Source organism: Acromyrmex echinatior, chromosome 15 (genome assembly GCF_024713525.1).
Source record: "Acromyrmex echinatior isolate Ae372 chromosome 15, ASM2471352v2, whole genome shotgun sequence".
In the NCBI taxonomy this organism is placed as follows: Eukaryota; Metazoa; Arthropoda; class Insecta; order Hymenoptera; family Formicidae; genus Acromyrmex; species Acromyrmex echinatior.
Genome location: NC_141866.1, coordinates 9,996,707 through 10,009,315, shown reverse-complemented (window position 1 = coordinate 10,009,315; position 12,609 = coordinate 9,996,707). Strand labels below are relative to the sequence as shown.

At 28.5% G+C, this 12,609-nt stretch overlaps 2 protein-coding genes across 2 annotated transcripts; both read right to left on the bottom strand.

The window, feature by feature from the left end:
- Positions 1-2,498: 2,498 nt before the first annotated feature.
- LOC147907279 (alpha1,4-N-acetylgalactosaminyltransferase 1-like) lies at positions 2,499-8,827 on the bottom strand. The gene is made up of 3 exons (XM_087414104.1): positions 7,871-8,827; positions 4,024-4,236; positions 2,499-3,193 (listed from the first exon to the last, which is right to left on the bottom strand). Exons 2-3 carry the CDS (start codon positions 4,220-4,222, stop codon positions 2,499-2,501), a joined length of 894 nt encoding a protein of 297 aa, XP_087270230.1. The 5' UTR covers positions 4,223-4,236; positions 7,871-8,827.
- Positions 8,828-8,920: 93 nt separating this feature from the next.
- On the bottom strand, positions 8,921-10,392 carry LOC105145779 (ejaculatory bulb-specific protein 3). The gene is made up of 2 exons (XM_011055586.2): positions 10,130-10,392; positions 8,921-9,345 (listed from the first exon to the last, which is right to left on the bottom strand). The coding sequence occupies exons 1-2, from the start codon at positions 10,323-10,325 to the stop codon at positions 9,173-9,175; spliced, it is 369 nt and encodes a 122-aa protein (XP_011053888.1). The 5' UTR covers positions 10,326-10,392; the 3' UTR covers positions 8,921-9,172.
- Between the last annotated feature and the right edge of the window lie 2,217 nt (positions 10,393-12,609).

The window sequence follows — 12,609 nt, the reverse complement described above, 5'->3', positions numbered from 1 at the left end:
TTAAAAGAAGACTAATATTAATTTTACTAAAAGAAACTCAAGTAATTATGAAATAAAAAATATATAACTAATGAACATATAATAAAGAAATAAGAGGAGAGAAAAAAGAAAAAAATAACTATTTACAATTGAAACAATTAATAATTATTATTAATGTATAAAACAGCACATGTACAACTAGATTAAATCGCACAAATAAAAAATTGCGCACTTTAAGTAAAGAATAAATTATTATTTATAGCACTGCTATAAATTATTATTTATAACATCCGTTATCTGTTAAACGTCTGTGTTTGTGATTTGTTATTTGCGTTAGATATCGCATGTTTCGAGATTCTGATATCTAGAGTGCATTTTATGCGTATAAAAGGTTGCAGAAAAAATTCAATTATGTTATCCATTTATAACAATTTTAATAATAATGCATATTCTCTGTGCATTAATTTCTCGCAAATTAGCGAGAATTATCTGAACAAAGAAGAACAGATTTTTGTAATACTTGTCTCCTGTAGATTAAATCTATGTCTTTGATTCTATGTTAAGAGAATAATGGATCATATTCGCTGGAGATGAATCCAACAAATTAAATTGAAGCGAGTCTCTTACTCGCAACGAATAGACTTTGTTATTTATTTGTACACGTTAATATATCTCTCTTGTTTAATCAAAAGAGAGAAAAAAAGAGAGAAAGAGTTAAGAACACCTATAATTCTTAATGCCATGAAATGACGTATTCAAATTTATTCTACCTACTTATCATCGCTATCATATCATATTTGCTCAACAAATGAATTAAATTCAGTTTCCTCATTCTCAAATAAAAAATTTGTCTATTTATTTGATAAATAATATTTAAAATCATCTATGTTGTAGCTATTTACAATGTTGTAGCTATTTACATCTTTTTAATAAAAGCAAATGTCTAATGTCTAATTTATTGATATATTGACCAAAACATTTTCAGTCTTTTTTTCTAAAAATTGAAATAAAATTCTCAATTTTAATTCTTTCAAGATAATTTGGAAAGTTTGATTGTTCGACTTCATAAAATTTTTGTACAGTTAAAAATGTTTATGAAGTTTTGTAAACCTATAATATAGGAAAGAACGGGATCACGGCATTTCAGCGGCAATCACCTTAATTATGACAAGTAATATATATTTTAAAAAACAGTACATATTATTTTTTATCTAATGTTTTACTTTATGTAAAATTTAGCTAAAATAATGTGTTATTATGCATACATGAATAACTACTGAAAAGATATATTGAAAATTTCCAGTTCATATTATATAACAAATAATGACATTGTAATAAAGTTTTTGGTATATTTAAATACGTGCATACTATACTTTATAGTTACTGATGTAATCTGGTTCTTTTTCAAGAAGATATTCTACTGTAACAGGTTAAAAAAATCGAACTTTTTTTGCATTTTTCGCAAGTATATGTTGTGGAAAATATGTACAACGCAAAAGGATTTATTCCAATTCGCAAAACTTACAAAATTACAATGGCTAGAAGGGATAAATTTACGATATGCTCGCCGAGCGAGAAGGATGTTACGTACAATAGTATAGTCGCAGGTATATTTCATGTGACCGTTATTATTTGAAGAGGGTCTTTCAAAAGGACATGTTCGAGCAAGATGAGGATTCTCTTTATTACGGGGTCTGGATTACCTGATAGAAATTCTTTCTATAAACTGCATGTAAGACACGTTTTTCTCGAAATTTTTCCATGATTTCCATGATATCTTAAGATCAAATAGCCCAATATGCAAAAATCGAAATTTAATTTTCAAAGTGACGTCATTTTTAGTTTTCAATATTTTTCTTTCATTCTGATACCTACTATAGCCAAAAGTATATTAATTGAGAATTATTTTGAATTTTTTTTGTTTCAATCCAGCAGAATCGGCTCCATGCGAAGCCATGCGCAAAAGTTTTTTTTCATCGATTACTTTAAAGCGGTCCACTGATAATAATTTTCATTCTTTTACATAAAAATTTTTACATATTGTTTAAATGTATGCAAAAAACCTGATACCAATTAAAACTTACAGGCCCTTCATAAAAAATTCCAAAAAAAAACGTAAAAATAATAAAAAGCTGAAGAATAAAGTTTAAAGCTTTTATATAACAAAAAATCAAATAATAGTTCTTTATTTTCTTATTTTCTGAAACTTTTCCGAAACTGTCTGATCGTCCTGACCCGACACAGATAGGCTACGCCGATCAGAACTATTTTTTTACGTCAGTAAATAAAAATTTATTATATTTAATAATTGTTTTAATGATTTTTTTCAAAGCAATAATCCTATATTTTATGAATCTACAATCAATTTAAGAAAAAAATCAATTTAAGATGAAAATATTAATAAATTTTCTTAATGAGAAAATTTTCTAATAAGAAATGATTTCCACTTTTCACTTTTTCTTATATATACTATTTTATATCTAAAGTTGTGTGTGTTGTAAATAATGATATTAATTCATTTAACTAAAACTTTTAGACGTGATCAAATAAATAATTCCTATTATTGTAGTTCCAGATCTTTTTTCAATATCTACAATACTCACATATGTCGTCGCGCAGAGTTTCTGCAATGTCCTTGTGATGACTCCGGGTCCATTGTTACCCCAGACGTCGCCGCGAAAATTCTTTCTGAGATCACGCACGCAAGCATCAGCCACGCGTCGACCCAGCTTCGACAAGTCGAACCCCATGACGCCGGCAGCAACATCGTCCCAGTCCTCTGCGCCAGCAAAATTTGTCAAATTCTCTAGCGAACTGGTGACTACTACGTCGAGATCGAGGTAGATACCGCCATATTTCCACAAAGTCAGATAACGCAGTATATCTGACATATGACTGACCGGCCAATGGCTTTTCTTTAAGACGCCACTGGTATACCATGCATCCAAGGGCGTCTCCTTCACGTATTTCTGCGGATCGATATGACGGATCCTGACATTGGAATAATTAAGAAGATGCCTGACGATCTCGCGTGTACTGTTCGAGAACTCCGATTTACTGATGAATAGCAAATACACGGTCATTGACGGGTTCATCCGTGCTGCCGATTCTATGGCACAAGCTTGTCGGGCATTTAATGTCAGGCCCTCGTCGCCGAAACAAGAAGTCTCATGGAAGAAGATGTTCCTACCTGATGTTGGCTTATCGATATAATCTAAAGCATAAGAAATGTAAATAATGTTTATTACAAATGTATGTTGACATATTTATTAAGTCATATTAATTTATTGCAATTTTTAATCGGAGTATTTATTGTGATATTCACAATCTCGTCAAGAAATGTAAATTAAACGTTTAAATCAATATTAAAATACCGTATTAAAATTAATTATACAAATTTCTTAATGTGTAATTTTTTAATTGCTTAATAAAGATAAAAGTTTCTTAAATTTTATGTATCTTGAAAATATTATTATAATTATTAAAATTATTAAAATATGTCGAATCATACATAAGATTCCAAAAAATTTTTTAAGTAATTTAAACGATTTTTAAGTAAATTAGATCCTAGCTCATTCAATTTTGTCATCTCTTTTGAAGAAATTAATTAATAAAAATAATAAAATAATTAATTTTTTTTCTATAACACTTTTTAATATAATACGAGTATATATTAATATCTCGAATTTTTAAAAACACCGGTTAGAGCATCGGTTATTCAGTTGAATCGTTCAATGGCAATACGAAAAACAATCTAAAGCATTGAAAAAAAACTGTACACAGAAATATAAAGGGAAAGTTTAATATTTAATATTACTGTATCAATTTGTACAAAATCAAACAAAATGTAATAAATTTCTGATGATTGCATGATAAAATGTATGGATTTGATATATTTGATTTGAAAATACACATTTCATATTTTTTTTACAACCATGATTTTTTTATAAAAGTTATTCTATACGAAGATTTATGCTATTTTTATCAAGAACTTACTTTCTCAAACTTTTTAATACATATAAAGATAGATAATAATTTTCGTACTTGTTTCCGAATCAAAATCAAGGCTGCTTTTTGTAGTCGAAACTTCATCGTAGCATCTGATATCGTTGACTGTCGTCACGTCGAGAAACGGTATTCTTTGGATGATGTTACTCTCAGTCGAAATCATAAGGATGAGAAGCACGACGGCGAAAGTGAAACCGCACCACAATAATCTCTTCTTCATTTTGAATTTTCTCATTGGACTATGCTATACTGTTGTGAGATAAAGTTGGTTAGGATAGTTTGTCAGGACAATGTTATGAATATATGAAATATATTTTTTATTTCTGCACTAGACTGTATTACATTCGGATCTGATTTTTCATTTCCTGGTTAATTTGTGGTTAGGTTTAATTTGATGTTTTATCCAATAGGCTTCATCTGTGACGTCATGGATGAAGCCCATTTGATGAAACATCAGGTTAAACTTACACAACTTAATCACATAATGGAACCTGGTCTAGAACTTTCTTTTTCGCTTTCGTCAAATGAAAATCAAATATATAAGGTGTCCCATAAGTTTTGGCCAATCACATTTGTATAGATAAAGCGGACTAAACTGAGTCGAAAAGTCTTCTACTATTTAAATCATTTTGCAATTTTCGCAATAGTTAACAATTATTAATTACTAAAAATTGCTAAATATTGGTCTTGAATAATTTTTTACTCAAATATTATTAATTTTACAAAAAAACTGCAAAAGACAAAAATCATTTATTTTCTTCTCGTACAGTTCTGAGGATTTTTTCAGAATTTTTTATCAACTTTTTAGTACTGCATTTTCTTATTTTTTCCAACATGAGAAGATTTATAAAAAAAAATGGACTTTTCGACATAGTTTAATCCGCTCTAAAAGCATTGGCTAAAACTTACAATCTGTGTATCTCATTTTAAGTTGCAAAAGTTTACACTAGCTCAGCCACAGAAAACAGATCTGTGATATTTATAGTTTATAGATGTATTTGGATACTAGTTCCTTTTCATTTATTTATTCTAATAAAACTGAGTTTGAAGTGAGCCGAATATTTTATACACTTAGATTAATGACGTCGCTACTTGTTTATTTTAGTAAAAAATTATCACATGTGATAATAAGTTCATAATTTCAGCTTGAAGCGAGCTTACGAGATCCTCTGAAGCACACGATCTCGATCTGGTGCAAATTATAAATAAAAATTCAGTTGAATCTCACTTACCAGAATGCATAAAGGGACATGCATTCAACTGAGTTATGACGTCACAAGTGAAAATTATCTGAGAATCGATGTAAATGGAAAGCAACTATTATCATTCTTATTATCTTTTATTGAGGTGCATTTTATTTTGTTATATTTAAAATTTATATTTGATATTTTTGTATATCTACAAATCACACACATGTAAAAAATATATTATTAAAGGTAATAACATTTCAAATTTATTTCTATAAATGTACGCGATTGTTATAAAATTAGATGATATATTGCAAATGAGAGTATATTGCCAATGAAAGACGATAACCAGAGAGATAAAATATAGTTTATTTTTTATATCACATAAGAAAAACAAGAACAACCGCGTTTAACAGAAAGGCATTGTTCGGCAGAACAATATTTACGAAAGGATGATCAAGTAGCGTACGCACGATTTCGCCTAATTTTAAATATATTTAGTACTTCATCCTCACTAATTCGACAAATTGGATAAGTGGTATGACGTAATATTTTAAGTATTTTGCAAGAAATTTGTATCAAAAATTTCTCGTGCGCCTTCTGTACTATTAATAAAAGGCAGTTTGTGCTTTTCCGATGTGGAATCGATCACAAATGAAGCAAAGTCATAAATATAAATAAACTTTGTTTCGCCGCGCCAATCTCATACATATTAGTATTTTTTACACTGATTGGATTATACTCTTCTAGATTTAGAAAGGAATAGTTCTATCTTGGCGAAGAAAATTTCCAACAGTTACAAAAATAAATATTCTGCCGAATACGATCGACGTTTATTTTGCAATTGTTGGACGTTTTCATTGCTGAGATGTAATTCCTCAAGATATAATTCCTCAAGATATTTTAAGGCTTTCTTAAGTTTTTGCTTTAGATACTTTGTTATAGCCAATAATAATAGAGCATCTGAAGATCAATTTAAAAAGATCTTAAATAAGATCTGAGTATGAATACGAACATAAAAGTATAATCTTATCAGCACAAAGAGGCTTACTAAGCTAACTAAGCTGACTTCTATTGAGCGTGACCGTTGAATCACAGTACAATATATAGCAGTTATTTTATCTTATTTTTTTCATTATTGTAGCCGGATTTCTCTCAAAACCACAAGTGTATTTTATCGCTTCCGAAATGATTTTAATGCTAATCAAATAATTCTCAAGTGTTTATTAAAATAAAAGCAGTCGAAATTTTATTTACTATTTTGCAATTGTCTAAATTATTTAATTGCAAAATTTATAAATTTATAAATTGTCTCTTATATATAACATACGTATGAATAAAATCATATGAATAACAAACAATTAAAGGGCGAGAGAAATGTATATATATTATTTATTTTCGAAAAAAATATATGATTCTTTGTTGGTATGAACTCAAAGTATAATATAAAATACATATATGAAATCGAAAATCTCTCGTTATATAGTTTCGCACGATGTACATGTCTGATAAAATCGTTCGTCACATTTAATTTCGTTTCGAAATACAAAACTTTAAAAAATTGATTGATATATGGATCATTACATAATATAATTTATGTGATACATATGATTGTAGATGACGTGTTAATCCTTATAACACAATACACGATGTTGCATTGTATTAAGGTTTCCTCAATTTATGCGAGAGGAAGCATGCGAACACGCGAGAATGCAAGAAAAATCATATTAATTGATTCGAAGCGAAATTTTCTTTTTTATTATTTACAGAGGAAGATCCAGGATATACACGTATCTCGCAAATTTTGAAAAATTTGATATATTAAGATATAAAGTTTGATATTATGAAACGTAACATTTAATTGTCAATGGATCAAAGGATTGAAATTACAAAATTTTTAAATTTGAAATAGCACGCGTAATAAATATTATAGTAAACGGCCGGTCATTTTTGCATATTTGAAACCGATTAGATGCAAATATCTTATTTTTATTATTTCCCTCAATGTTTCTTTTTGTATTCATAATTTATGATGTGATGATTCTGCAAATATTTAAAAAAATTTATTTTTTAGTAAGAACTATGAACTTTCGTCATAAAAAATAGAAATAAAAGAACAATGATAGAAGACAAATTATTTAAAGCTTAAAATGTATGTTAGTCTTTTTATAATAAAATGTATGTTAGTCTTTTTATAATAAAATATACTGTTTAATTTAATGAAAATTGTGAATTTTTATGTAATAATAATGTTTATAATTTTCACAAAAATAAATTTTTTGAAATATCTTCTAATTTGCAAAGTCATAAGATAAATTATGAAAATGCCAAAAGTAATAGACATCGAGAAAAATGATAAAAAAAAAAAATATCGCCTAGCTGATTTTAACACGCAAAAACTGGCTGTTTACTATGATATCCGTCATGCGTGCGACTATTTTAAATTTTAAAATTTTATAAGTTCAATCCTTGAACTCATGGCATTTAAATGTATGTTACGTATTATACGACGTCAAACTCTTTATCTTAATACATATCAAATTTTCTAAATCCGTGAGATACATATTATACCTGAATCTCTCTTTGTTAATAGATCAAGTCTTAAGGATAGGAGGAGGGTTTTATTTTAAAATAATCATTATATAAATTGTAGGATTTTTCTCAAAATATCTTACAACAAATCATGGCACAAATACCTGCTTTATCACCTCGTAAATTCACGTTCTTTCGTGTTAAGTATCTTCTCCAGTTATCATGATTCAACACAATGACGATGTCATTATTTTTTTTACCATCTAAAATTAGTATTTATGACGTTTAAATTATTTTCTTTCAGAATGCAAATTATTGCATGTTCTTTTTTCCGCTTACACATTAATACGCCACGCTCGTGTTTACACGCAAGGGAAAAATTAATCAGTTAATGGAATACCTGGAATGGAGAACAAACTTTCGTCGCATTCCAATTTTTTGTCCAGAATGAGAGGGCGTTACGCATCAATTGAACTTCGATCTGGCACTGCAGCAAAATCGTCGCGATGAGAATAAGCAGGCGTTGTTTTTTTCAAGCAAGCTCATCAAATAATTACGAGTACCCCGCGCGTATATTCGAGTATATGAGGGATGCGCGGATAAAATTATTACACACCATTATACACTACGTAAGCGTGTATCCTGTCATCGGCGGGATCGAATTACCGACCGCTACAGGAAATATCAGCAACAAAATTGTTACATTATCAATTATTGACAAATTATTGTTATTGTAAAGCAATAACCCCGTGATACCTCTATAAAAGTTATTTCGTCGATTTTGGAAAGAATCGTCGAATTTAATATGACAAACGCGTTACGATGTGTGTTAGTCACCCTAGTAAACTGCAGCCACCCCGTTCCACTACCCGTATCGATTCTCTCGTTGAGGACCGACAGTTCATGACGAATTCGGGAAATGAACACTTCAGTTGGAATAATATCAGAGTATACAATCGGGAACGAATGTCTCTTTCCCGAGCATTATCTCGCGACTAGTAGAAATGATTTAGGCTGATGTGGTTAGAGTCTGAACCAAGTATATCACCCCTCCGCTGCTATGAACGTGCGCTCCACAATGAAATACATTTCCGACGCATGCGTAAGGCCGATACCAATATTAATGAGGATGAAGTGACAAAAAGTCGTGTTGTCGCTTTTTCCTCTGCGAACTAAAATCCGCAGAGATAACTCGATGATAAATACCATCATGATTTATAATTGCAGATTGCCGATGCACCCGTTGAGAGGTACATAGACGTTCAACCCGTCACAAAACGGCTTTTATTGTCAGTTAAAATTGTACAATAATGTAATACTGCTAAATCTCGCATGCGTCTACATCATAATTGTATCGTATATTGCAGCTAATATCTTGGAAAACTACTATGGATGCGAGATCATTATTTGTTATTTCACAATTAAGTATACATGATAATGCGAAATGTGCTGTTTGTTTGGCAACATTAGTCGACGGGTGTAATATTCAACTTCTTCGCCTCTTCCAAAAGCTTTTCTACCATGGCACGCCATTCCTCAGGGCGGTTCTCGGTGTACCATATGACTATCTTTTCTACATTCTTTTTTTGAGTTTCTGTACATTTTCGACATTTTGTTGCAAACGCTTCAGCGGCATGCTCTGCAAAATAGAAAATCTCAGATATTTTTATTGATACACATACAGGATGTCTTGAAATTCACGAATCAAAATATCACAGCAAGAAAGTTTTTGAAATAAAAAAGTTATGTGTACATTTTTATTTCAAGCAGTAGGATTTAAGATAAACCCTTATTATTATTTTTATTTCATAAACTATCGCTTAAAATAAAAATTTACGAATAACTTTTTTACTTACAAATTTTTTAAAACTTTCTTATTGTTATATTTTAATTTACAAATTTCCAGACACTCTATATTTTCTGAAAATTGTGCGAAATAATAGTAATTTCCTATTATATAAACATTCTTTTGTTATAATATTTTATTATAACAATTATATCATATTATCTATTCCAAATCTTTTAGTAGATATTTTGAGAAAATAAAAAATGTATTGAGAAATATTTCTATACGCATGAACAAAAAATTAAAATAAATGTTATTAATTAAATTAGAGATTATCCATTTTAATCTTAATAATATTTTTGTTATATTCTTTATACACAATGTTAAAATATACCTAGATATATAGGTATAAGTACTTAAATCGAGATTTTTCTATATTTAAATAGTACTATGTACGAAATGAAATTTTCATTAAAGTAAGTAAAGGATTAAATAAAAAATAAATATATTTTTGTCCAGATTATATAATAATGTTATTAGAATATTAATACTTTTACAATTTCTTTTATTACTAAATAAAAGTTGTATTTATCGTTTATAAAATTAAATTTATACTAGAGATAATAAAATATCGTACGTTTGAAGAATTTCTGATCTTCTGTCATGCACGGGCCAGTATCCATGAAGCAATTGTAATACTGATTTCGAAGCTCATCATTCGGCAAGATATCATCGGGATTGATGTGATCCCATTCGTCTGAATATAACTCTTCGGCAACAACAGCCGCCAAAATGGCCAAGATGGCCAATAAACAGAAATTTGATCTATCCATAATTTTATCGCTGTTAGGAATTCGTGTCTCACAAAACTGAGTATTTTATTCAACTGGATACATCTTTTATAGTTTACAATTACCCTTGACCGTTTCTTACGTAAATACTACTTTAAGTAAATAATCGTTACACGTCGAATCAGTTGTAATCACATGTGTTTCAGGCAGGTAGAATGGACAGAAGGATTAATCTAGGAAGAATTAATTAATAAGTTTTCGCAAAACACGAGACACTACACGAATATTCAATTATTTCGCTGCTAAGATGGTCATTACAGTAGCTTGCAAATTCGATGTTGGTTTAACTGTCTCCTGGAAGTCAAGAATCCTCAACAAGCTGCAATAAAAATTGTTAGTTTTAAGCTGCAAATACTGTAATACAATTTGTCCTAGCTTGTGACAATGCCACATGTAATCGTACCTTTTGTTCTTGCGCTAGAATCAGTATTCGGGAACAATGCGGAACGAGTGTATTTTCTGTATAATTTGTCGTCTGCGAGTCATAAGTGATTTCCTTTAACGAGTGACATAATTAGTAATCAGGAGATTATTAATTATCCTGAGATATGTTTTTTTTTAATTTCAGACATGATCTATGATATGGTAAATTGGAATAAATGCGGGATGCGTCTAAAAATCTCTAATAATTTTAGAACTCTGGAGAAAATTTTTAGAAATGGAAATCATTTCAATATCTCGTATCGGAAATATGTTCAAAAAATTTCTTTGAACAATATATATATTATGTTATGTTAGTATATCTTACTAAAAATATATTTATGAAATATATACGTTACATTATGTTCCCTACAGAACGAAATATTGCAATATTTTAATAGTGCAATATTTTAATATTATAAAAATTGCAGCAATATTGGAATGTTAATACTTCATTGAAAATATTATATCAATATTGCAAAATATTGTAATTTTAATATTTTGTGAAAAATATTGCAATATATTGTTATAATATTACAATTCAGTAAATAAGTACGCAATCTTGAAAGGGGTACACTTCTTGTAAGAAAAAACATTCAGAAATCCTACAATAGAATGTATATGCAAATCGAGTTAGCGAGTAGAGATTCCCAATCTTTTTTGGATGTGTTTTCTAGATCCCCGAATATTTTTTTATTATAACTTTATTGTATATATTTTGGAATATGATGCTAATCACACAATATATATACATATATATATATATATATATATATATATATAATATGTTAGCAATTAATAAAACTAATAATTATTGAAATATTGCATAATATTATAGCAATAAGTATGCAATATTTCCCTGAATATTACATTGGAATATTGCTACAATATTACAGCAATTTTACGAAATATTGCAATCTCAAAATAATATGCAATATTTCACGCTGTAGGGGATTATTTATGTCTTATTAAAAATATAAAAAGCATAAATTTAAGAAATATATATATATATATATATATATATATATATATATGTGTGTCTTACTAAAAATATAAATTTATACATTCCTATTTTAATCTCAAAGTATGTTAACATTTTTACAATTATATTATATAAATTAAATACAAATGTATACATCAATATACGCAAATTCATAATCTAGATTATGAATATTATGACATAACTATTCCATAGAACACATACCATTTGAGGGACATTATGATAACTTTCATAACATATAGATGTGATATTCCTCGAACGAGATGTCTATTGTGTATATTGTGTATGCTAATGACACCAATTATTATTGTATAGTAGTATTTGTCACATACAGGATGATCAAATACAGGATAACGTCTTTTGTTGTCTTTTGTTAGGGATCATGTAATAATTATCACTATCATTATCTCTAGCAATTTTTTGAAACGACATATTTAGAACAAACTCATCAAAAATTGGGAGTTAATTTCTCCGAAGAAAATTTTTTTTAGAATTTTTTATATAATTTGTCAGAATTTTTATATCTCGAGCTATATCATTTGTAATAATTTTGACATCAAAATAAATATTTATGATAACATTTTGACATGATGACAATAATAATGGTTGTTTGCTATTTAACTGGAATAAATTTCATAACTTTTCAAAGTACTCCTGTATTTAAAAAAAATTTTTCGAATCAAATTTTTTTCACAAATGGGAACATTTTTTTAGTAATACTGAGAAAGTCTATATTTTCTGAAATTCTTTAAACATGTAAATTTTTAAATATATTCTAGAATTTATAAAATCTGAAGAAATTTACGAAGCATTTTTCGGAAATCTTTCTAAATTATATGAAATTTT